The 26,898-nt window shown below is 42.2% G+C and overlaps 1 protein-coding gene across 3 annotated transcripts in view; it reads left to right on the top strand.

Moving 5' to 3' along the window:
- Positions 1 to 4,323: 4,323 nt before the first annotated feature.
- The window catches only part of pdzrn3b (PDZ domain containing RING finger 3b), a 90,443-nt gene continuing 67,868 nt past the window's right edge, over positions 4,324 to 26,898 (top strand). Inside the window, exons 1-4 of one of the 3 annotated variants that reach the window (XM_029502330.1) lie at positions 4,324 to 5,142; positions 8,651 to 8,665; positions 10,714 to 10,796; positions 12,191 to 12,298. In XM_029502330.1, coding sequence (XP_029358190.1) covers positions 4,434 to 5,142; positions 8,651 to 8,665; positions 10,714 to 10,796; positions 12,191 to 12,298 — 915 coding nt within the window. In that variant the 5' untranslated portion in view covers positions 4,324 to 4,433. Of the gene's footprint in view, positions 5,148 to 8,650; positions 8,666 to 10,709; positions 10,797 to 12,190; positions 12,299 to 26,898 lie in introns of all 3 variants that reach the window. The other 2 variants (XM_029502329.1, XM_029502331.1) reach the window with 2 other exon arrangements.

The raw sequence follows: 26,898 nt of genomic DNA, 5'->3' as shown, positions 1-26,898 counted from the left end.
TGTTCTTTCACGCATAATCCAAGACAGGCTGATGTTAAGGACAGGTTTTTCTCAGAATAATTATTATAATAATAGCAGCAGCAGAGGTAGTTGTGACACTGCCAATAAAACTTGTAATAATGATAATTATTATTTCTCTTTGGAGCAGAAGGGCAGGTCAGCCAAAGAGGGCAAAGGCACAGTGTCTGTTAACTCTGTCTGTATGTTTCTGCCATGAAGATTTAATTAGCTACTGTATTTGACGGCAGATTTAGGTCAGATTTTTCTCTGAGACTTTGACTTAGTTTTTATTGAATGGGGATTTTCTCTCCTTGTGCAGTTTTGCTTTGGGGTAAATCAGGGTCCCACTGACCTACATCCTGTCTCTATCCCTCCCTGAGAGAACTGAAAGAAAAAAAAAAAAACAAAACAAAACAGTCTGCTGTGAGAAGTCAAATATTTATTGGCTTTTCTTCTTGTGCACAGAGCAGCTCATGATAATGATCTTTTCAGTGGCGGCAAATATTTTGCACGTAACTATCACTACGGTGGATCTCTTTTGTTGTTTCTGCTATTGATTATAAATTCAGTTTCGTGAGATGTTGCAAGACGCGTGGGATGATACATTGAAAATCAATTGGGATTTTTATACCGATGTTTTCTTTTGAGTACATTTCAACAACACCTGTGTTGTGCAATCATGACCACTGACACATTCACATTTACGCCTGTGAGGATGCTGTCATGGTTGAGCTGCTGTTCGCTGTCATAACAGACTGACAGGGCCAAAGAGATTGTTTGGATTGCACCATCAGTCAGTAGTTAAGGCACAAGTAGCTTCGTTGGTTCAGAGTCACAAGCCCAACCTGCCCATAAGGTCACCCTGAGACCTTTCCAAACAAGCCTTTAAAGTTACACATTCACTCAAGGTGCCGGATCCACACAACTCCAGTTCCCCTCATGAGAGGCACAATAAGTCACCAATGTTTGCAAAAAAAACAAACCAGACTATTGGTGTTTAAATCATTTGGGGGCGACGCATAGTTTGGACAATATTTCTGACTCCTGAGGGAGTTACAGGCGCATGGGAAACCACAGCGAGATGGATAGTGTATTCCTTTTGTAAGTACATCATGTTTCAGCGCAACATGAAAAGGCATCCTGAGCAGCAATAACTCATCTTTGCAGTTTCCCACATGGCCCCCATGTCTTTGACATATCTAAAGAAGAGTGGTGATGATTACTAAATGGCCCGACTCCAAAGCCATATACCAAACACCCTCATCACACATGCTGAAACCGAGACCCCTCTGTTGCTTTACACCAAAGACTTCAAGAGGAAAGGTTTGACATTGAAACCCAGGACCGCTCTCTCCATGTCACCACGTTGCTTTGGATCCTACAGTACTACATTTCATGCTTTTGCCACGTTTTATTGCAAAGGAATAGTTTGGCACTTTGGAAAATAGGGTAGTTTGCTTTGTTAACATGACTTATATTGAAAGCACAATAGCACTCTTATGAGTACTAAATATGAAGCTAGAGCTAACAGTCTGTTATCTTTGCTTAGTATGCCATAAAATCAGAAGGCAGAGTGAACAGGTAAAGGAATCATAATAGCTCATAGATCATAGCTTGAATAAGCCACTTGCCATCATTGTTTTATGAACAATTAAATAAATAAAAACATTTGGTTTAACATTTGGTTGATTTTCCTCAAAGGGAGTTGAGTTTGATTCTAGTCTTTATGCTAACCTAACCTGATAAGTTGCTTACTCTAGCTTCATGTTTAGCACATAAATAGGAATGTGTGATATCAATCTTTTCATCTATTTATATAGCAAGAAAGCTATTAATCACATTTGCTGAGTTATCAAACTATGTCGAAAAATCCTAAACAGCCAGTGCCACTAAGATGATTGATGATTCAGTGTTTAGAAATTATCTTCAGAAGCTATTTCGTCCTGCAGGTCGAGTTGGAGCATGCCAGTTCAGTCTGTCCTGACCCGTCACTCACAGTTTAGGTTGGAGGAGTGGGATTAACTCTTATCACCAATGGGACGTCGTCTGTCTTTGGCCTGGACCCCATATGGACTTGGTGAAGCCCCCTCAGTTGCCACTTCACCCAGCCACATGGAAAACATTCCTAAACAAACCTGTCTTGGAGATACCATATCAATTCCCCTGACCTACTGTATCATAAAAATCCACAAGCTTCCCATGCCTTCCTGCTCACTCTGACTCTGACACAGACTATAAAAACAACTGCTTATTTATTCTGACTCCCTTTTGAGAGCAAACATCTCTCTAGCTTGGGCAGACCAAACAACTGACTCCCACAGTAAACATCCATGCGCAGACAGGCGGGTTGTTTGTTCCTGAGCTGAAATAATAAATCACAGTCAGCAGGTTGGCCCAGAGGTCGAGAGACTCTGTGTAGCTGGTAGGTCACTGGCCTGATCTTGCAGTGCTGAACACAATATTCCAGCATAACACTTTCACGGTACCCAGATGGAACGTGCTTGCTGTGGTACCAACCTCAAGATCTGAACTTTATTGATCCATATACACCAATGGCCATCAGCATATGAAACTCAATTACTTGACTGAAAAAACAGGTGCGTAAGTCAAACAGCAGCTCTCTCTTTAAGATTTCATCCATCCATTTTCCACATATTTTTTAACAATTCTTGACACACTTGACACACACAATCCTTGAATGTTAAGGATTTTTTTTTTTCTTTTAAATCAGGCCATGACCTAAAGAGTACCTGCAAGGGAAAATATGTAGTCTCGAAATGAGTATGTAGCAAGCTGTATATACACAGAAGGACCTTTGGCATGACTTCACAGGGAGATCTTTTTTTTTTCTACCTCATGTAAAACGTCTCACAACATCAGCATAGGATTACCCGCAAGATCAGACGCTCTCTGTCACACTTTGTCTCTGAAGTCTTTGATAAGCCCTTGTTTTTAGTTCTGGATAATTCACATATGGAAAGGTTTTATTGAGCATGGCATTGCCTAAAACTGGATTTCCGAAAGATGAGTCAACTGGTAGGCATGGGTATCTAATCAAGACAGGGTCAGACCCAGCAGACGCAGTTTCTGAGCAGAAGAGGCTATTCTTTTCCTTTCCGCTGAACATACCCTGTATGTCCAAAGGCATTTCATTTACAATTCAAATCCATCAAATACTACGGCAGCTCCTGCTGGGATTGAAAATGCATTGAAATCAAAGTGCCAAAGTGGTAAAACTGTATAAACTGTCCTATCTTTACATAAGGAGAGCAGCTAGCATTATGCTGAAACATGAATCCCACAGGGATGCTTGAAATATTCATTTTCATACCACATGTTGATCCATGTGGATTTTTCCAACCTTCGCGCGATCTTCCCCTTATTTAAAGTTAGTTGGAACTTGAAAGTCTCTCTTGTGGTTGTGGTTGTCCTCACAGAGGTACCTGTTTTCACAAGTGTTGTACATGCCTGAATGCTCACCCACTGTGTATTAACTATCGGATAGTTAATACACAGTGGGTGAGCGATCATGGCAGTTGTGGCACTTTGTCTTATACATTTAGGCCTTTGTGCTGGAATTTTGCAGTTTATGAATTTGAAATATTCCGGTGAGAAACACACAGTGATTAGAGCTGTGTATTGTCAAACTACAATAGCATCTCCAGAGGTGACAGTATCTAAATTGCTTCACAATCAGAGACTAACAAATTAGAACGTCCTGCAGTGTGTCAAGTTGAGTCTTTACACTTTTAGCGAGCCTAAGTCTTCAACAAATAAATGACAACCGTGATGAGTTTCTGATTTCAGATGCAGATAAAACATTTACAGGCAAAATAGATAACATTTTTTGCATGCTAATCTTTGAATATCGCATGCGCAGTTTATAGGGAAGTTACGGTACGAATTCCGCCACAATTTCACCCCGAAGAATGATGCCTTCACTGACCGCAAGAACCGTGGTTTCCCCAGTTTAAGGTCACGTAGACGGAGCACGAGAAACTTACAAGTTGGTATTTTTACACCAAGGGCACATTTTCAGTGCGATCAATGGATAACAAACTACTCGAGTGCCATTACTTCTGCAGGTCTTTGTCGTCATTCTAGAAGGATTTATTTTATTATTTTTCCACTTTATCCACACAGTCTATTTTTCGTTTTGCAGTTCCATAAAAGAAAGTTTTTTCCACTTGACAATGTCGCCAAAGTTGTTATTTCTCGACGTTTACAAACTTTTAGAACTTTAAACTATAAGTTTACGAGGTGCACCTGAAGGCACCAAAAGTCTCGGTCAATTAGTAGAGTTTAGACAGTGAAGGGAGCTCCCAGTCTGTCTGCGAGCGCTCCGCCAATGACCAGCTAAAAACGCCCCACTGCTCCGACTGAGATCCGCGGGGGTGGGGAGTACACAAGTTTGGATTTGGACTTTGGAAACCATGGGATTCGAGCTGGACCGCTTCAAGGGGACCGTAGACCCGGATTTCAAATGCAACTTGTGCAATAAAGTCCTGGAGGACCCGCTGACTACTCCGTGCGGTCACGTCTTCTGCTCCGGCTGCGTGCTGCCCTGGGTCGTCCAGCAGAGCAGCTGCCCCGTCAAATGTCAGCGGATCTCCACCAAAGAGCTGAACCACGTCCTGCCTCTGAAAAACCTCATCCTGAAGCTGGAGATCAAATGTGACAACTACGCGCGGGGCTGCGATGCGGTGGTGAAGCTGCAGCATCTGGCCGAGCACGCGGAGATGTGCGACTTCTCCCCGGCGAAGTGCAGGAATAGGGGATGCAACGAGGTGCTCAACCTGCGGGACATGGATGCTCACATGCGGGAGACGTGTGACTACAGAACGGTGGGGATATGCGAGGGCGGCTGCGGGTTGATGCTCACCCACAAAGAGCAGAGAGTCAACGGCCACTGCTGCCTGAGAGCCCTGAAGGCGCACAACAGCGCGCTGCACTGCAAAATCATCAGCCTGGATAGAGAGTTCAAGAAGCAGACTATTAAAGCCAACAAGAGGGAGAAGTCACTCCTGGCACAACTTTCCTCCGTGCACAGTGAGCTGCAGATGACGGCGCTGAAATATCAGAAGAAATTCACCGAGTACAGCGAGAGGATCGACTCCCTCACCAAGACTGTGGCTTTCTCCTGCAAGGTAAGCGACAAAGTTTCTGCTCTCCGGGAGCACATCCAGCTTTTCCTCTTACCCACATGTCTGTCCGCCTGTCTCCCTCTGAGTGCTGCTGGGAGAAATCCTAAAGGGCCCTACTCTGTCTAAGAAACAGCAAAAACATGCCCCTCCATCTCAATATGGATGTTTTACAATGACGTCCAACAGTTCGTTCTCACATAGGAGTCAGTAACACAGAGTTTTGGCTCATCTTTACTGACATCCTGCTGTGCAAACCCTTTAGAGCCAACTTTATAGGCTTTTAAATATTTTCCTCACATGTTTGCTCACATTCTGGGACTTGGTATCTCACTTTTATTGGGCCTCCATATTGTTTTGAATCAGTTTTTTTTTTTCTTTGTACCTGATGAAAATGGAGATCAAATTGTTTATTTGGATTTTTTTTTTCTCTCTCTGTCCTCAACTTTCCAGGGGACCTAGTGGGCTCAGGGGTTTGTTTCTTCTCTGTCTTCTTTGAGACATGGATGTCAGCTGTGTCTGTGGCCAGCTGGCAGTCAATGGGGGAGGGCCAAATATTTACTGCAGTTCTGTACACAACAAGAGCCAGGTTCCAGTAATGTATCCCACTCGCAGCGAGCTTGTTTGAGGCCTTCTGTCATCGATGTTCACCCTTCCCTCGAGACAGCCAAACAAATGAAAATCAGAGATCTAGCTGAGCTACTGGCTCTAAAGTTGTGCTAGTGGTGGGCGATATTGATTTTCAATCGGAGCCTCAACAGCATTTGAAGGACTTCTGAGGGGCCAAAAGGTTTTATAAAGGCAACATTTTGTGGAAACGAAACACTGTTTTTTTTTTTTTGTTCCCTTCATCCAAGGGGATTTGAAGCTGCAGTATGTCCTCTTTATCTCTGGAACTCTATTTTAAAAATAAAAGGAAGCTCTGGTGTGAGGATTGTAAGATTCAGATAAAAGAAAAAAAACAAAACAAAAACAAAAACAAAACAGTGACCAAGTATCAATGTCACTGGAGTTCGTAAGTCAGTCACTGGATTGTATTGGCGAATGATGGTTGCACTGTGGCTGTGATTAACAGAGGGCAGTGGTCACATTTTAATCAGGCTTCGTTATAAAATTGCTCAAAGAACAAAAGGAGGAGCTTTTGATTCACATCTTCACACAGATTGGGCACATACTGCTGACACTGTTCCATGACATTTGAATGAATGGTGACTTGGAAGTTTCTCACATTTGATTTTACACCTCTTAAGTCCCTGTTGTTCTCAGCGAAGTTCCTTTCTCATTCTCTCACACAAACTTCCTTTTTCTTTCCCCCCCTTTTTTTATGAGTGGTGGTTTCATTTGTTCATTATGGGCTCTATTCCCAGCAAAATGTGTTCCAGTAGACTAGCGAATTGTGCTTTGGAAGCGCCGATGCAGGGAAATCGCTCATGCTGGTTTAAAGAAGCTTGCTGGGTCGGTAGGATAGCTGGTTATCATAGTTCAGTGGCATCTCACGCCTACTGTTGAGATATATATACGTCCAGTACATTATACCCAGTGACACCCAATGTAAACAGTAAGATAAAAGACACCTCTGCGGGCAGAGCGCACCTTAAACATGCATGAAAGACATGGGAAGTGTTCCAGACAGAAGCCACATAGGAGAAAGAGCAGGTTGAGAAGGGAAGAAACAACATTTTGTGGATTATGTGGTTTCTTGGAAAGCTGCTTTCTTTTTTCAGCTAGAGAGCCCCTTTCATTGGGTGCAGTTGAGCAGTGAATGGGATTGTTTGTAGGGAAAATCTGGAGGCACACATGGCAGTATCAAACAGAGCATCACAAGTGAGATTAGCTGTTGGAGGCAGGCGACTTGCAGGCTGCCACTGAACCTCCCTCAGAGCTTCTAGCTGGATTCATTCTTCTGCCTTTAAGGGCTCCGGTGTACCGGCTGCACACGTAGGCTTCAGGGCTGTGCTGTAGGCTGCAAACTGTTGTGGCTGATGTGCTGAAGCGCTGATGAAGATGCCACGCGGAAGCAGAGGCAGCGGTGATTGGCTGCTTCTGTATGTATTTCTGATGCTTGTTAGGAATGAAGACAACAAGGAAGTTGAAGAGCAGTGCAGTGTTACACTGCAAAGCCCCGCTCCTCGTGATCGCAGCCCTGTATGAGTGACTGGACATGAGCGGTGTCTACACAGCGGTAGTTTGTTATCCACTAATGAGACACAACAAAATATAATAAATCTAGGCATCTATCTCAGCGTTGCTCTGTATCAGCCTCATTATCTACAACTTGTATATCTAATGGTGTGGAGATTATATCATTATGTTGAATCTGACTCTTAATTATAAATCCCAAAACCTGCTGCACTTCCACTGACCTCTTGAATCCGGTTTAACTTCCCTTTGTGATTACAGGGATGAGTTGATTGGTGTGCAGTCAGATGAAAGTAAATTCAAGGCCTGAATTTGCAGTGTTGGCCTGTCATAGCAGGAAAAGGTTCAGGTTTTGACATTTGTCATGGCACCCTTCTGAAGCTGTGCTAATGAGCCAGCACTCACAGTACCGTACAGCTGGAACAGCTAAATGAAGTGCATCCGTTACTAGATGTGTTACACAATACAAAATGTACGTGGTGAGATGGGTGTAATTTGTTGTGACATATTTGCTCTTTGAATAACTGTCATAGAGTGAATACAGACACATCATATCATGCAACATTTGATAGATAACCTACTTTTTTTTTTTTAAGTTTCTGTCACTCCTCAGCTTAGGCTCCCTAAACCAGACAGAGGATTTTAGCCTGTTCTTATAGGCAGCAACTGAGAAGGATGACCTCGCTATGTGGAATAACTGACTGAAGTTTCCAATAATAGTCCCAACACAGTTTAAGCTTCTCCAGTGAGCCAGGAAGAGCAATAAAACAAAGCACAAACAAAGAACCTAGATCTCAACCAGGTTCACTTTTGGGCTGGAGGAATTGCTGTCACACTTTCCGTTAAGCCTCAGATCTCTGAGTCTCTTTTTTGGCTGCTGAAGATGACAGCATTTGTGGTTTGTTAATGTGATAAAAAGCATGTATCAAAATCAGAAGACATCTGGGGGATTTGATGAGAGTAATCTGATTAGGCTAATAGTGCACTAATTTTAAAGTATTACAAGATAATTTAACCAAATAATGTACTCTATTAATTATCACTGACGCATGGGTGTCAATGGAAGACAATGTCGATCGCAGCAATAAATCCATTTAGAAGTCACTGAAAGCAACTGTTGAAGAACAAAAAGAAATTGAACTGACTGGCACTTCCTTTGTGGACATGCTTCAGATTCATTGAGTGTTTATCCCTCTTGATCTGTAAGCTTCCCATGTCTAACCTGCCCAAGTTTAAAATACCTTTGGTGACCAGGTCACTGAGTTTCTGCCTCTTGATCACAGGCCAGTAGCTCATGAATCAATATTTTCCTTTTTCACCCTGCATTACAGTACCTACACTATAATTAGATCCTCTGTGTTAAGAGGCAGATGGAGGGGGAGGCAGTTTGATGTAGGACAGACTTGGAAAGTGTGACTGGTGCCGAGGTGAAGGCTCACTGTGAGTGCGCCAAGTCCGACCAGTGAGCAGCAGACTAAAGTTTCACTGCAGGTTTGCTTTCTTTCCTCAGCTGCCCTCTTCTAATATTCTCCAGTAAAGTTAATTTTAAACATTTGTTGACTCGATGTGCCCCATGTGCCCTCGCCTCCTCAAATGATGTCTCCATGACCACATTTTGCACTTTTGCTGAGGACATTTTGTTTTTTTATCACCTCGGCTTACCTAATGTTTTAGTAAGTGCACAACCTCCTGAAGGGATTCAAGCTTTTGCCAGAGTGTTCGCAGATGTGGTGAAAACCGAAAGCTTAATTACTCTGACTTTGTTTTAATGGCTCACGCTGACAAAATGTGAAAACACCAATTTGTCTTGAGGATCCTGCCAGGTCCTGTGTAACTCAAGTGGCAGGAACAGCTTGTGATTTATTTCTTGTATTTTTCTCAAATTTTCAGACATACTTGACTCAGTTGTCACATAATGGCCAACTGTCCTCTTGTTGACAGTAACGGCTGTAGTGACTTTGATTCGGAAGCATGTGTTGCTGCTAATGCTGCCTTGACATGATGCAGGCGCGCACATTCCAGCGCAGCCTGACATGCACATGACGGTCTTCTTAGCCTATATGGCAGTCAGGACACTGTACATGCCAATAATAACTGCTTTATATTTAGTCCCACTATGCTGCAACATACTGGAGTGGAGGCTGAAATGATGTTACCTCATAACACCATTCTAAGTCCAGCTTAGAAAACAGATTAAGAGCTGACTCTTTCCCAGAATTCTTCCTGTCATGTTGCTACTGAGTAAGAAGTCCAATGGTGTTTTAATTTAAATTGGACAAGAGCTTGAGAGAGGGAAACTCTTAGAACAGGGGAGATGGAAAGGTTTATCACTAAACTATGAGAGGAAAATCTCCTCTGGTAGTTTTTCATTTGGTACTTTCTGCTATATGTTAAAATTAAGCATTATGTTCAAGATAATGTTAATCTAATGCTGACTGACAGAACAAGCAGCGGCATAGCTTTTAAAGTGAAACAGATTAACAAATATACATATGATTTGCTAAAAACAAAAACATGAAAACAGAAGATTCAAACATCATTTGTCTCTTTTAGTCGGCATTTGGAAGGCCAACTTTAGCCGGTTACCAGCTTCTTGTCAGTCACCCTCGACAGCTGGCTGGCAAACATTATCCGTAAGCTACTAGTCTGCATTTGACATGACACGATGAAGAGTGTTTTCTTTTTCATTTTTCTCTTTTTTGAGAGAAAAAGCCTGTACTCCTGGCGAATAATGCTGTTAATAATAGATTAACTCTTCAGCCACAGTGAAGAAATTATTCATTCATCTTCTACCGCTTTTCCTTTTCTGGATCATGGGGGTGCTGGAGCCAATCCCAGCTCACACTGGGCAAAGGCGGGGTTCACCCTGGACAGGTCACCAGTCCATCACAGGGCCAACACACAGAGACCAACAACCACTCACACTCACACTCAGACCTACAGACAATTTAGAGTCACCAGTTAACACAAACATGATGTCTTTGGATGATGGGAGGAAACCCACGCAGACATGGGGAGAACATGCAGACTCCACACAGAAAGGCCCCAGGCATGGGAAACGAACCAGCGACCTTCGTATTGTGGGGCCACAGTGCTAACCACTATGCTGCTGCGCTGCGCCGCCCGTGAAGAAATTAATGCAGAGGAATTATTGAGACATTACTTTTCCAGTTCCATTTTCACATCAGTCACTGACATAGAGGGGCTTGTATTCTGAACTGTCCCAACTCTTTATTTTATCTGTAGTTTTATCTGGCTTAGCTCCTCTATTATCTGCTAATGAGAAGAGATATTTTTCTTCTTTCCTATTCTTCCCCTTTACACGCACAGATAAATCATTCTGTTGCTCACTTGGAGTTAATAATAGATTATTGAAAATAACCTCCTGCCATTTCTTTGTTCACATGTCTCTCCCCTGTCTGTCTGTAGGAAGGCGAGACTAAAAGTGTGACGGTTGTCCTTCTGCGTGAGGGCGGATCTCTGGGTTTTAACATCATAGGAGGAAGGCCATGCGCGGTAGGTTAAAAGCCAAGCGTCTTGGAAGTTTCATCTCCTCCCAGTGATCAGTGAAGTGTCATATGGCAACCTTGGAATGAATAGCACATACTTGAAGCTTCACAAGTTTTCTCTGTACAGCTTGACACTGCTTTGAGACAGTGATGCATTTGGATAGACGGACCGCATCTATCAAGTTTTATTGTGTTTATATATTGGTTTGGTTTAGTGGATTTGGCATTACACATTAAAAAAAAAAAAAAACTATAATTAGTTTTATGAGGGTTAAATCTAGGATTATGGCTTTGACCGCAGTTGTTTTGTCTCTAATTGAGGGGATTTTGTTGGTGAAGTAAACACAGAGGAGAGAAAAGGGTCTTTTATCCCGCCTTGAAACTTTCACAGCCACAATGTTTTCTGCCTCAAGGCGCTGCAGTCATATTCATCAATGAAACAACTTGCTCTGCTGAGAGAAAATTTGAAAACATCTCAACACTTATAACGCTATCTTCCATACATGGATCTTCTGTCGAAAGGTCTCGTTGAAATGGTGTGCCACGTATCTGTTTCACCAGGACTGTAGTCAACTGTTAGAAGGCAGTTTTTCCACAGCCACAGTGACGCACTTTTTGTAACGATATAGATTATCACAGTTAAACTTTTATGGCGGGAAACTATAAAAAGATATTTTTTTTTTTTTTTTCACCCGACTCCGCGGTCTTCTAGATTTGCAACCTTTCTTGGTGTTATGACAGAACCCATGTATCAAACTCAACCAGAAACAGCAGAGATAATACTTGGCTTTTGCTTTCCCTGCTAGCCTCCAATTAACAAGGCTTTTCATCAAAATAGAAATAACTAATAGCCAGCATTTGACATAAGTGTTTCATGTGGCTGTTATTTTGGCATGGCTTGTTAAGACCAATCAAGTGCCAAGTTTTGTGGTCTCTAGAAGGGCTAGTTAGTCCACAGCTCTCAGGATAGGCGTAATTGTAAAATGAAGTAATCAGCTTTGTTGAAGCATTGCTGCGAATTTGCTATACTTAATGTCCCCAAAGGAGGCAGCAAAACCAGAAATACTTTATTAGCTCAGTGACTGAGGTGTTTTTAAGTATCCCATAAAACTGGAGTTTTATATTATTGTTCCTACTCTGTTCTACTCTGGTGACTGATTTTTTTTTTTTTTTTTTTTTTTTTGGCATTTCTCCCAATTGACTGTTTAATTTCAACTTATTTGGTTGGTGTGTGCAACACAGTTGACTATCTGCATAAAGGTTTCTCAAAAGCTTGATTGGCAAATCAGTCCTAACAGTGGTAAATTTACAAATGCTTTAACAATTTGTGCGGTCTGCTTTTATTGTTTCCCAGATAATTACTGCTTTTTTATTATTATTATTATTATTATTACTCCTCAGGATGACCCTGACAGCACTTCAAATGAAGGTATCTTTGTATCCAAGATCGTGGAGAATGGTCCTGCGGACAAGGAGGGAGGCCTTCAAATCCAAGACAGAATAATAGAGGTATGTAACTTATGCTGTGGTGTTTCCTGCAGGAGGGAAAAAACAGAAGTTGATTTACTGTAGATGGATTATGTGACAGCTGCAGTCTGCTCCCCGAAGATGACAACAGACAGGAAGCACGGGAGCATCACTCAATATTTCTGTTCCAGTGACCTCTAAACTCCAGCTGAAAGCAGCAAATGTGACACGCTGAATGAGCAATTAACATTTTGGAAGCTTTTGTTTCAGCTCAAGAAAGTAAATCCTCCAGACAGTTAGACTAAAGTTTCAACATCTACTTCTACCATTCAACACTCAAGCGGAGGCTTTGTTAAGAGGGGCTTCACTGCAAATAGTTCTGAGATGAACCTCAGGCGAGGATGTCTGTCTTTGGTTTTTCTGAGTGAGAAAGAGCCCTGTGTTCCCCTCCTAGTTGACAAATCCTTAATGACAGAACTGCCGAGTAGCATCCCTCCTCTTGCCTTTTAAACAGAATCACGTGTGGAAAGGCCAGCTCACCCTGAGGTCAACTTGAGGGATGTGTTGAAAAACTCTGCATCACAAAGGTTGCTTTTGTAGAACAGTTGTCAGCCTGGATCTTGCACAATGGCTGGACTGAATAGAGAGGTTCATGTGGATTACAAGTGTATATCACCGTGTGCCGCAGGATGACAAATATGGTTTGTCGCAGGCTTTACAGTCAGACCTCAATGAAATTGCCTTGGAGTATTTTGACCACCGCGTTGCTCTCAGAAATGTTTATGGAAAGTGTTTACAAGAAAAGAAGACTCCCACATCTGGACTCTTTTGATTGCTCTATCCTGTCATTCATTCAGTCGAGCACTAACTACCTCAAAAAATGCCACAAGTTCTGTGGCACAAGCCTCATCCTGTGGTTCCATATAATGTGGTAATATGGCAACACCACAACTACGACGTGACATGTTGGTCCTTATTTGTAATCTCCACAAGTAGCACAATCAACTGTCTCAAAGCTCACTGCTACTTGAGATTAGTCGTGGGGATCCCCTGACAAAGGACAAATTGAGCCAGCGGTTCAATGGGATCCCGGTGACTTGATGCCAAAAAGCAAGTGGGCCACCAGCCGATGGGCGAAGAGAGATTAGCTCGTATGTCACATGAATGCGTACGAGTGGAAGTGCGTCTCATCTTCACCGTCTGTTTGCATGACCCTGTGTGAGTGCAGGAAGGATGGGGAGTCATGTTAGTGGGCCAGATGTTTCTGTATTTGGTTACTTCAGAACATATCAGGGTGTAGGATTTAGTGCTGAGATAGCCATCTATTAGCCTTCAGAAAAAAAAAAAATCGCTTAAGGATAATGCTGTATTTGTGTTTGTCTTGTTTTTTATGAGCTATTGTCAACAAAGTCACCAAATCTGTCCAATAAGGTGAACACATGAGGAGAGAGGATGTGAAGAGCCTTAGGTGGTAGCAAAGCGCCCTATTAAGTGACCTTTTCTTTTGAAGAGCTGAAGGATCACTAGACAAAGGCAACAAAATAAATCATTCAGCCATTGAAATAGTAATGTATGGACACTTCAGAGTTGTGGTGCTTTTCATTGGATGGGACACCTGATAGTGGAGAAGGTTCATATTTCGAAGCCTCCTGCTTTGTTTGCTGGTTCAAACCAAAGAAAAAGTTCTGTGTCATGGTTTTGTCAGACCACAAAATGAAATGCAAAGTCACAACAGCATGTTCGCTGCTGACTGTGTTGTATCTTTTAACCTCATGTGATTAGATCTGTGAACTCTCCGGTTAACATTGGTGGATCAAAGGAATTTAATCCCAAACACCTAAAGGCAGTTTCATCGTCATGTTTTGAACTGAAACCAAGAGTTTGTAACCTATTTAACATCATGTGTGGGAAGTGATATATTGGAATAACAGATCTGGTTTCTCACCACGTCTTTCAGGAAGTGTTTTATTTTTTTGTAAGGCAAATGCTGTATAACCTCAGTAGCTTTCAAATATCCCATTTGCAGAAATTATTCTATTAAGATGAAGATGTCTTCACCTGTATTCAAAAGGTGATTAAGAAATGTGTTAAATCCATTGATCATGAAAGAATAAATTCAAATGCAAGTGAATGTGAGATTTTTTTTTTTTTTTTGGGGGGGGTTGCTTTCATCAGTCAGTATGGTGGTTATTCCTTCTGGTACACCTTTAAATCATGTGAAAGTTCCCTGAGAGTAAGACAGTTACTAAAAACCATTTTTGTCGATTGGATTTTTCCCATCATTAATCAACAAAGTTTCATCATGAATTGGGATTGTAAAAGCCACAAAGCTTGAATGCCACAATGTTTGCTTAAAAGGTTGAATAGCACTTGTCAGTAGCAGCTTAAAAGTGTCTGTGAAGTTAAAGCTTTAAAGTCATAACCACTTACTGGCAACCACCTCATGGGTTCAATAACATTTTTTAACACTTGACTATACGGTCAGTGTGATGAATGTTTTACATAGTTGCTCCCAATAAGATCCAAAGAATGTAACTCTGAAACAAAGCTAAAGGGTCAATTGTGGTTAGTCTACACCTTCTCCTTAGGGAAGTATGCGGTTCTCCATATACTAATCTACCAATGTGTTTATTAACTAGCAGCTGTCTTATGTACAATGCAGGAGGTTTATCTGCTGCATTAACTGCTTTTCCACTGAAGGCAACTGGCTAGAAAACCCAAAACACAGAAATAAGAATTTGGAACTCTCTGAAAACTGGTCACGTTCAAGTTTTTGTCACAACAAATGACTCATTTTACTTTACACAAAGCCATTTTATCCGTTGTTGGTATAAAAATATTGATGAGTACACCTTCGAATTAAAACTGCGATAAAATCATTTTCCACAACAGGGGAATGAAAAATAATTTTTTCCCCTAAAAGCGCAAAATGTGGCTTTCAAGCCCATTTAGGTGATAATTTTAACAGGCATTCAAAAGGCATAGCACAGCGCTGCAGCTCGGCTCATCCACTGTAAAACAAAAAAAGGAAAATCACATTACACGGGGCAGTGAAAAGCATGTTCACCTGAGGAGGCAGAAAACCGTGGCACTGTCAACAGCAACAGAGCTGTTCTCTCTTCCTGTGTTAGAGGTGTTCGCTCCTGTAAGTCTATATGGATGTAACATGTACATGGCGATCCACAGCTCGTCCTTCTACAACAGGCTCTTAGCGGGGGAGTGTGATGATAGCAGATGGCTGTCCTCTAACCGAGCTACAGGCTGGTATGATTCAGCACATGAATGCCTCCTTGTTCAGCCAGACATTTTTTCTCATAAACCTTGAGCTGTGTTTGCGTTTGCTCTGGAAGCTGAAAAATCTTAACACTGCGGTCAGAATCTGCTCATGTTTGCCGCCAGGATTTGATAAATAAGTTCTAATTCAGTTTAGCAGTGGGATTGGCCTACCATGTAGGGCTTCGCTAAATAGCCACAGCTTATTCTCTAATCACATTATCAGCTTGCTGATTGATGGTATATGCTATTCAGACAATGTTAATGTTCACCATGTTCTTGTAATCACAGCGTTTTATCTTCTGTGTTTGGAAGTCCAGCAAGAACAGGTTTTTCCCACAGCTAAGATCCCTTTTTCAAGCCTCTTTGCTTTGTGTAGTATGACTAAGCCAATGTCACAATCCCAGAATGGCCATGCCTGAGCTGTTGGGGTGAAGGGGATGTTCTGTGTGGGCTTCTCAGTGTGAAAATAGGAAGAGAATGGAGATGCCGGGGCTGCTGTTGTAAATGTCGCCTTGTAAATCCTCAGCAAACATTCTTAGGTTGCACAGGGTGAACAGCAGCAACTACTTTAAAATAAACTGACACCGGGAGATGCCAGGTCTAATATGGAGGACGGGGTTTGCATATGTGTTTTCCTTCAGGCTGAAAGGGGGCTAGCCAGCAGGAATGTGCCTAGGCAAAGACAATGTTAATTTAAATATACAAACGAAATGTCACTGGAATTGGAAAGGGAAGTTTGGAAGACTAAAATTCAACAGCACAATGTTTTATTCAGTGTTAACTACTCCAATGCAACAGGGCGCCGAAACAAAAATAGAAGGTGTTTTTTTGCCAATACAGTTTTGTACCAGATGATGCAAATTGGATTAGCTGGCTGTTATCTCTTTTCATTTAACCTCTGTGGAATGCATAAAGATTTTTATTTTTCATGTTTAGCTTTAGGAATAGCAAGAAGAATGAAGTGGAAAAATGCCAGAGGTCACATGCATACGTGTCTCAAGTGCAAAACAGGCTGCTCTAAACACAGACACTTCATCAGTAGCAAGGGTGTAAATTTGAACACCAGCCTGAGATCTACACAACCTGTTCTCATGCTCACGTAGCTTAAACCTATATAAATTACCTGAAAATCTATGAGCAAAAATTAATGACACTGCAATATGTTGGATATTTGAGTAAAACTTATCTCATTTCATTCAAGATTTTTGTCTGAACGTGCTGAGTGTAATTTAACATTTAATATGTGAAACCGTATCTTAAAGACTCATTTCCATTTTTGTACCTGTCACAAGTTGCGTGAGTTGCAAGACTACCCACAGCGCGCCACTAAACACCTCAAACCTCTCTGCAGTAACTGAAGTATCAAGTCACCAGGGCAGAGACAGTTTAAAACCCAGCCCAACAGCACTTAGCAATGACTGACAAAATTTGAAATGAACTCCTGTCGGAGGCTTTACTCTCCGAAGCATCCGTGTCAGCGAGCCTTCATTCTTCTTCGGTGTCGAGGCCTCCATTCACAGCAACAGTGCGGTATTTGAATGGCTTTCTAGAGAAACTGGAAACACGACGCTGCCTTTTGTTGTAAATTAACTGCTTTGCTTTTTCCTTTTAGACTTTCCAGATATTGCCCTGAGGCGTTGTTTCTGACCCTGAGGGCTCTGCGGAGCAGGCATAGAAGTTATTTCCCTAAGGGGGATCACATGTTGTTTGGCATTCTGGGGCAAGAAGCAGGCCTTTGTCAGGCCCCTTATTAGATTTTGGCACTTGTGCAGGCAATGTGTTTATTCCCCAGATGGGCAAGCAGAATGTGGCCCCACTCCATTGCTGGCCCTAGACAGGATGAACCCACCCCAGGGTAAGCAGGCCAATCCTAGCAGTGAGCCCACATTCCTTTGCCCCGTGGTCCAGCTGAGGCAAGAGCAGGACATTAAAACAAATCTAACTTTAAAGAGTCCATAATCAGCTTCTTGTGGTAGCCGCTGCCCTTGCAGAGCTGCTTTTAAGAAGTGAGGACAAGCACATCTTTGTTTCCCACTGCTCCACGCGGGGGGAGGTAGAAAAAAGGTTTTTAAGATGTGGAGTCGTCTCAGTCTAGAGATGGTGTGAGGTGAGCTTATGCTTTGCTCTGGCCAGAAGGCTTCTTTTTTCTCTGCCCCTCACCACACGCAGAATATTGTATTTTCCACTTTAAACAGCTTGCGTCCTCAAAGGCGAGCCGACACTTGGTGATTTTTGTGGAGACGTACAGTCTGGGACCACTGTAAATGTGTTTGTGCTGCTCCAACTCATCTTGCCCCCCCCCCCCCCCTTCACTGGAACTTGTGGCCTAATTTATGGCTCTTAAAAGTTTTAAAGGGACAGGAATAGACAGGTGTAATTAAGGCAGATTTTCCTGCCAATCAATCATGGGCCTCGTGTTAATGGATCAGCACCAATTGGCTCAGGTTGCCCTGCCAGCTGCTTTTGATCTCAGCCCCTGACCCCCAAGCACAGACTGCCCACTGACTCCTAATTAACTACCCTCAATTAAACCCTAATAGGCTGATTAACAGACCCTTAGTTGTGCTGTAATGGCCCGTCGTTTCCTCCCAGTGCTCCTCTGAAATGCATCCTGACTGCAGCATGTTAATCACCGCCTACCCGCGCTCTGCCTCTCTGTCTCTACCACTGTCTCTCACCCCCCTTTTCTGTCTAGCATGGCAAAGAGTTGGCTCAGTGGACTGAAATTCCTGAGACAAAATGTTTGCCGCCCCTTTTCGATAAAGATTGAAAGACAGATAAATCACGGCCAGCAAAAATTCATGTAATTCAATTCAAATTCAATTAATGTAAGTATGAATTTGTAAAATTGTAAAAATTATGTGATCTGGAAAAAAACAAAAAACAAAAAACATAGGAATTGTCTCATATACAAAGTCAAAAACACACACATCTTTGTTGTTTGACTGGTTCATAACCAATTTGTTCGCATCAACATCCCATGATCCCCTACCAGAAAGAGAGCTGCGCCTTAAAGCTCCTTCTTGACCTTGGAAATAGCAATCGACTCAAGAATCCTTCCTTCACATCCATTTAGTAACTGCAGAGTTTCCAGTCCGGTGAAAAGGGGCTTTGAAATGTCATTTGTTTCTCCAGAACAGCTACTAAATGCACCTTGAGGGTAGGACGGTTGCAGAGTTGTCAGGTTTCAATATGAATTGAAACCTCCTTTGTCAACCCTTATGCATTTTTAATAAAAATTATGGAGCTGCAGGGATTTATAAAAAGGCAAAAATTGTTATCAGCAACTGATGATTTTAAACTATTTTCCCAAACATTTGCTGATTCCAGCTTCTAAAATTTAGGTTTTGATTTGATTAGACTTTTCTTTGAAATATATAATGTTACAACATCAATAACATCGAACAGAAACAGAAATTTGATAAAATATGAAATATATTTTTGTGAATTTGTCACCAGAATCTCTCCACTACAGTTAAAATATACAAGTTTCTAAGTGCACCAAAAATAGCAAAACATGTCAATGTACCGTTCAGTATTTGGGAAGATCACAGCATGAATCTCACAAGGGAACAAAATGGAAATGGGAAACTGTGGCATAGTCCTAAACCCGTCAGCTTAATGAAAGCGTTGACAGTTTTCACCAGATTTATCCGCCATTGTGTAGACCACAGTTTAAAACTCTGATGTTGCTACACTTCACAGTTGTAAATCTTTCTCTTTGGTTTTCGCTGCAGACTAGTTGGAGATGTTGAGTATCTCTGTCTGTCTGCGCTTCAGACGCTGAGTCGAAACAACGCTGGGCAGTAAAATCTTTTGCTGTAGTGGTTCAGTCAAATAAAGTCATAATGCCCACCCTGAGGCCTGTGTAGATGTAGTTTACTGCACTTAAAGTGGACGGATAGGGGCATCATGATGAACATAAAAACAAAATTAGACTGGTGATTGAGGGATTGCCCCACGCAGGCAAAACAATTAAGTGGAGACACGGGCTGCCAAGCCTTAAGTGATCGACTTGAGAATAAGTCACAAGATGCTGACAAGCATACAGCTTTGTTTGTAGAGGTTTTATTGGTACGTTATGGAGGAAACCTATCTTGTGTATAATTTCATATTAGCAATACGAGCTCTTACACACAGCTGGATTCTTGTGGCTCTGTTTTAAGACCGGTGCCACAATGCAGAGGGACTTTCTTGTTTTACTGCACAGCTTCAGCCGATAGCCATTGCTGTTAGAACAGTTACAGACTGATGGTGATTCAAACATGGTCTGTGTGCCACTGTAAGAGCCAGGATTCATCCTTCCACAGATTATTGGCTGTAGATTTAGCGATAGCTTGTTGTTTCTCTCTATCTCATATAGGACCATTACTGCTGTTGCTCTGAGAGATGATGAAGTGGACTTTATTTCTTTAATCATCTACAGCGAAGTTCAGGGTGTTTTTTTTTTTTTTTTCCCCTCACTTTAATGCTCCTCTAACTTTGTCTGGTCTTAAGTGCTCAACATTCCATCCTAAAGGAACCGAATCGTCTAAAGTCATGAAACTTAATGGTTCCTCAAAAAATGCCAGACTGGCTATCAAAAAGTGCTGGCAGGGTAATAAACAGGAGTCCAGGGTCAGAGATAGTGATTTTAGCATTAATGCTGCCTGTTTGCTTTTACATTAAGCTACTTTGCATGCTCAGTGAGTTGAGGGAACGTGCCTCAGGTTGCTGCCCATGTTGGAGAGTACATAAATATTGGTGCGTGATGAATGCAGTGGAGCGAGTTGTGCCGTGCCTTCCGCAGTCTAGTGTACTCAATCTGGACTTAATGCGAATGAATCCGAGCAGCGTTCCATGATCGGCTCATGATGCTCACATCAGCTGTCAGTTTTGGTCCTTCAGGCTGAACATGAATAAAGATATAGAGATTTTTCCCCTATTTATTGTCACAAATGATTTCAGAAGTACATGTGTATTCACTGGCAGCATACATACGGTTCCCAACGAGAATGTCACTGTAATAATGGACTGTGATCTATTTAATCTGTTTTTTTTTTTTTTGTTTTTTTTAATTGATTATTGGAAATGACATATAATGACTTAAAGTTACTGTTAGTATCAAATGTTTAGTCCAGTGTCTCCTTCATGTCCTTGCTCTTTTGACTGGCCATGGCTTTCATGTTCCAAACTACTTTGAAGATTTGCTTGAATTTAACTAGATTCTTTACGAAAAATACACACAGACGTGGCTCAGCCACTTCAACATTCACCATGCTGCTTGGTTTAATTTTTTTCTTTCCTGCATAATAAGCAATATAGCATGACTTTTCACATCACTCCCTCACATCTAAAGTACCCATCTGACCTTCAGAACCAGTGTGAATCTGTTCTGAGTGAAGCCTAATCAGGCTCTATACACTGCAGCTCTGAGGCCATGGCCAACACTACTGCCAGCAGATGTTAGATTACTTTTTCTAAGGCTCCATTAGGACCTCACAGATGCAAAAACACACAGGGTTGACATCACCGTACATAATTGTCCCTCCTGTACATGACAGATGTTCAGTAATATCGGAGCTAATTGGACCACATGAGCGCACATTTTCTTCAGAGAACTATCGCACATGTGCCTTGACTCCTACAGTATTTATATACAGTAGCCCTGCAGAGTCAAACTGATCTGAACACCTGCTGTTTCAGCGCCAGCGTGTTGATCGTCCCGTTTCTGCAGTGAGTTGTGTCAGCCACCAGTTGTTTGTTGTTGTGCTGCAACAGGCCTGCGGTTGGACTGGCAGCGAGGAGGGGCCGCAGCCAAGAAGTACAAGCCTGGTGTCTATTAAATAAATCACAAACCTCTGTAGAGTCGCCAACGCCGCCCCATGTTCCCTTTAGTCTCTCTTGAGAAGGTCTAGAGCTCCACTACCATTGATTGAGCCAGCTCGTGGAGCTGGTGGCTGCTGCGCTACCTTTTCTCATGCAAATGCATGCAAATAGAAAACATTGTTCATAAGCGTGGGCCTCCCGTCATGTTACGCCGCTTTGCGTCTGCCTTTTCTCTTGTTCCCCTGAGAGAGATGTTCCCTTTCAAGTATTACCTCTCTGTCTCATTCAAGATTTCCTCTTCCCTTTTTGACAAACATCCTGGAGGAATGGCTCAGAGCTGGCTCATTGAGCAAGCTTTTCAGGGAAAGGGAGGAAAAAGAGAGAGGGATGTGCTGCAGGTGCCTCCCACGGACTTGTGCAATTTTTTTCCCATACCCTCAGAGGATGAGTTACTCTATAGTGGGAAGTGAAGTGTTCTCTTTCCCTATACTCCCTTTTCTTTGAGAATATACAGGTGCTTTGCTTGCAAGTGCGCACTTGCCTGTCTACTAATTCTAACTCTATATATGCGATGATATATGCCGTATGTCCTGAATGGCTCCAATAATTATTTGTCATGATTACTTTTACTGCCATTATCAACACTCCTATAATTGTTTCTGCTCTTACTGCTGATATTTTTGAATGTAGTTTTAGTTGTGTCAGTAGCTAAGACTCTTTCCATCTGTACACGAATTCGTTAGTATTTTATTGTGGTCTCTTTCCTCCTGCTCTGCTCTCCTTTTTCAAGTCTAAATAGATATTTAGTGAAAAAAGGAAATACCTTGCTTTATTTCAGCATGATCTTGCAGTTCTCTTGTACGGTGTTATTGAAAGCATATGTTTAATAACTTGTCTCTTCTATTGGAGCTGCTCCACTGTGCATCTTGTCATCCCTCACTTTTAAATGGGAGACCTTGTACCTGGAGTTTAACAGGTTGTGTACACAAATTCCTGTAGATTAGGACACACAATAGTGCTGAGGCAGAGAAAATAACTGGCAGGCTCAGGAGAAGCCCCGGACCACCGGCTGAGAGCACTATGGCCCATGCCAAGGTCAACGCCATTGTGTCAATAAAGATACTTTTACTTTCTGCTAACAGAAGGGTGCTTTGATTAGAGCCTCTGCATAAATATGCAGCATTTCATCAGAGGTATGCTGGTGGACGCACAGTGGCAGCCATTTTGTGTCTACATTTTGGAGTGAGATCCAAGCAGACCCCCCCATTCTTCTTCCCTCCATATTTCAGTCGAGTGCTTGGCCAAATGCGTGATTGATATGTGCAGGTGGTAAAGGATATCCCCCTGCGTAAGAGCTCCCAGCTAACTTGAAAGAGAATATTTTCCCTCCTTGCCATTTTATGAAAACAGTAGTGCCAAAGCAAGAAATTCGGATCAGTCCAGGAGTGTAATTTAACGTCTAATGTCTCTAACGTCATGCCTATCCTGGCTGGACAAAAGGCCTTTGTAAGCCCATTGTCAGCTCTTTTTTTTCCATGCTCATAACACCATAAGCCTAGCTGCCTTGGGATTACTTTTAAATACAGGGAAATTAAACCTTTTGTAACTACGGTTTCCTCACTCCCTTTTTCTGTGACACTCTGTCTTGAAAGTAGATGGAAGGCGGCTCGGAGTGCCAATAGAGAGGATGGAAAAAATGTTGAGGGGTAAGGCAGTGAGCCTTTTCTTCTGCAGTGTGCTGAGGTGTTCCTGTTTATGTGTGCACTGGTGACTCCTCAGCCAAAAAATGAAAAATACAATAAAAAGTCTGGAACAGCACTAGGTTGCAATCAAAAGATGAGCTTTACAGATCCAGATGTTGTCCAGAAAGAGACAATTTCTAGAGTAATTTATACAATGTCTTTGCTGTTGGTCTTTTCTTTTCCTTCGTCTGCTACAACTCTCCTTTTAAATTCTTGACTTCTACTTTACTAAGCACGGGGTCACCACCATCTCTCAGACATAACCTAGATTCACACCAGATATCTATTTCTCTTTTGTTTTCATATCGTATGGCATCATCTAGCCTTATTCTGCCAGGACACGTAGTCTTGGTGATAACAGAACAAAAAACAACATGGAAAATATGAAGAGAGCTCAGGAATCCAGCCACCTGAAGCTCGACTGATGTAGATAAAGACCAATTGGGCCATCAAGGAAAAAAGAGGATTGGTCTGTTTGGCTTGGAAATCCATTCAATCTGACATCACACTTTGATTAATATCCCCAAATAATTTTTTCTTTTTGTGCATCCATACAGAGACGGTCAGAACACAGAAATAATTTTCTTTTTTTTAATTTTCCATCATTGAAGTAGATTTCCGCTAGTCTATTTTCCTCAAGAGAGACAGACAAAGGGAAACGGGGCTTGTCAAAGAACGAGGCTTGTTCTAAGACTGTGGCCTCTCCGCTCAGTAGCCATGCTATATCAGGCCAGCAGCTGCTGTCTCTCAGCAAAGGCATGCTGACTGCCAGGGCTTGGTTTCCACACACACACACACCGGATCTTACACAAGGCCCTTTATTTTTGACTTAGGAAAAAAAAAGAAAACATGACCCCAGCTCTATCTTGGGTTTTATTAGTTGAAGAAATAAAAACATTTATTTATGTCTAACGTCTAGATAATCTAAAGCGCTTGCTGTGTTGTATAACTGCTTTCTTAGCCCAGATTTAAACAAGGTATCTCAGGTAGAGGGTTTTTGCGCTGTGCTCCGTTGTTCAAATTCCTTGAATCACAGCCAAAGAAATGTTAGCTCTCCCAGCTGTCCAATGGCACATCAAGACAAGGCCTTTATCAGATTTTTTTTTTTTTTTGTTTTTGGTTGGTGTCAGACAACATGAGACAAAAAATCCTTGAAGTCCTTTTTTTTCCTCAACATTTTGCTTACCTCTTTAAAAAAAAATGTCACTACTTGCATCCATTCTTTAAAAACTATCAAATTTGATGGTTGCAATAATATTTTCAACCATCATCACCAAACGTTTAAGTTGCTGTGAAAACAAGAACCACATGTCTGGCTGCGTTCTCGGCATAAAGGTATAGGTTAAGCAAAAGGAAAGCTCATGTGGACCTCCTCCCAGCCCCTTACCTCCAAGTAGCCAACTTGCTCCTGCAGACAAACCGCAACCGCAGTGTGTAGTCCTGGCAAACCCTTCTAAACTCCCCTGCCCTGAGAAAAGTATTTGTCCTCCCTACAAGGAACGTTTCCACTTTCTGAACTCACATAATTCAAACAATAATTAGGAAATGTTCGTGTTTCAGGTAGGGGTTGGAGAGAGAAGTAGTTCCAGACTGTTAATGTCTGTCATAGCAGAGTCAGAGCCCTGTGATTATTTTGGTGCAAAGGTCCAAATAAACCCAGCATGGGTCACGACCTCGCTGATCTGAACCAAATGTGCTGCGCTTTGCACCCTTTGTTGAAAGACTTAGCGTGCTGAGCGACTAGATGTGAGCGACAAGAGACTTTTTTTTTTTTCTTTCTCCCTGCCATCAGTGTCTCTTAAGCTCTTCTCAAGCAGTACATTCCAGTAACAGTAAGTGAGAATGGCGCTGCTTTATCTGCACTTAATTTTATTTATACTGCTTTATTTTGTCAAGGAGTTTTTTAGACAAACATGCAAATCTGTGCTTGAGCCAACCTTTTTGAAGTCTCCAAAATGTGTCGAGACAAATGCCTTCGTCATCGATCACCGTCCATTTGCAAGAGTTAAATAAGTGGATTTGGTTTTCATCTCCTCCGCAGCAGCTGCATTATAACCGTGGACATCAGCATTTATGTTACATGTCTATTCAAGTGGGCAAACATGGCTCATTATGATGGGACTGCATTGGAGGGCAAGTGATTTATCAAGTGGTGAAAGTCAACACTTTCAAACATGGTCAAAGTTTAAAGGACTTCATCAAGCGTGCAGCAACTATCTGTCTGCTTTTCTACTATGGAAAAATTTATATGGCCCTCCAAATCCAGTCAATATTTATGTAAGTGCGTACATTAGGAACTGGCTGAGGGAGCACTGATCAGACATCTCTTTCATGTATGACCTTCCTCTGACTCGAATCACAGAAGCCTCTAACTAGGCCGGGTGGGGGGTGGTAATCAGATGTCAGCCCCAGTGTATTCCAGGGTGTCATACATGAAGGGCCCAGCCCCCTGCCCCCAGGGGGGGCTTACCTACCTGACTGCCCTTGACTTTTCACTTCACTTGGACACATTGCGGTGAAGGAAGTTTAATTCCTTTGAGTGTAGAGAAACTAACAAGGAATGGAGAGACAGGAATGGGAGGTGGACATGTTTGAGGAGTTAACGTTCACTGAGAACACATAATTCTTCACAGACTCTTTGCAGTGTGTACGTCTGTGTGACCACCAAAAGCTTCTAAATCAATTATTCAACTGGATCGCGTGCTGCATTGTGCAGTTACCATGGCTTTCGGTAATCCGTCCAGGCAGTTAAATGTAACTTCTGATATTTATTCTACTTCAGTAACTGTAACAGCCCATTTATGTCACCATGATCTCCCTAAGAATAGCAAACAGATGATTCTGCTGGCTCTAGAAAAACAAATTTTCACCTTTTTGTGTTGAGAGGAGCATGCCAACACCATGAGGTCAAGGGCTATAAAAGAACCACCGCTGGCACAGGCATGGGAAGGGGATGTCTAGATGGTAGCTCATTTTCTAGCCGTCCATGTTTACAGGCTAGAAAGGGCGTTGACTTGTCTCTTACAGTCACTGCAAGTGTTTTCTCAGATGTTTTTGCACTCATTCGCCTGGCAATGAAAAAACACCAAATCACCATCATTCGTTAATGGCAGCTGCGGTCATGTGTCTCCGTCCTGTTCGAGCTTTGCTGTGCTGTATTTTGCAGCTCGTGAATTAAATTACATGATGCAGAAACTCTAGGGGGCCAGACTGGAGACTCCACTCACTCAGCGGTAAGGGGTGGGGAGGGGCGGTGAAATAACTCTCACGGTTTGCCTTTTCCAAGTGCGTTGTCTGCCATCATGCTGAAAAGTAGCTGCTTTTGACTTTGAGAGCTTCGCACTCATCTCGCTCTCTCTCTCTCGCTCTTTGTCTTTCTCTCCCCTACTGTTTCTCTCTCTCTCAGCCTTCGGTGTCTCTTTCACTGTTTGCTCAGATGGTTCTCTCCTCATCTTGAACACACATTTATTCTCTCCTTTCCCCGAACCTCTGATTAATCAAGTATGACTCTCAAAGGAAAAAATGCAAGTCAGTGGTTTTGATGCCTCGTTTCTTGTCGGTGTGTCCAAATAAGGAGTGTTTGGAGCTAAATATTAAGTCTGGGCTTAATGTGAGGAAAAGTGAGTGTCATCCTGTTGGACAGTCTGCCCTGAATGGTGTCATTGTGATGTGTTACTTTCAGAGTAAATGCAGTACAGTAGAACCAAAGGAATAAAGTTTAGTTGCAGTTTGACAGACACATAACATAGAAGTTAAAAAGTACACCTTGGTAATGAAGTGCACCATAGTGTGGTTTTTTTCCCAGCGTGTTTCTGT

The sequence above is a fragment of the Echeneis naucrates genome, chromosome 5 (genome assembly GCF_900963305.1).
Source record: "Echeneis naucrates chromosome 5, fEcheNa1.1, whole genome shotgun sequence".
NCBI lineage: Eukaryota > Metazoa > Chordata > Actinopteri > Carangiformes > Echeneidae > Echeneis > Echeneis naucrates.
Note: the sequence above shows the minus strand (reverse complement) of the source record. Positions and strands in the feature narration are given on the sequence as shown.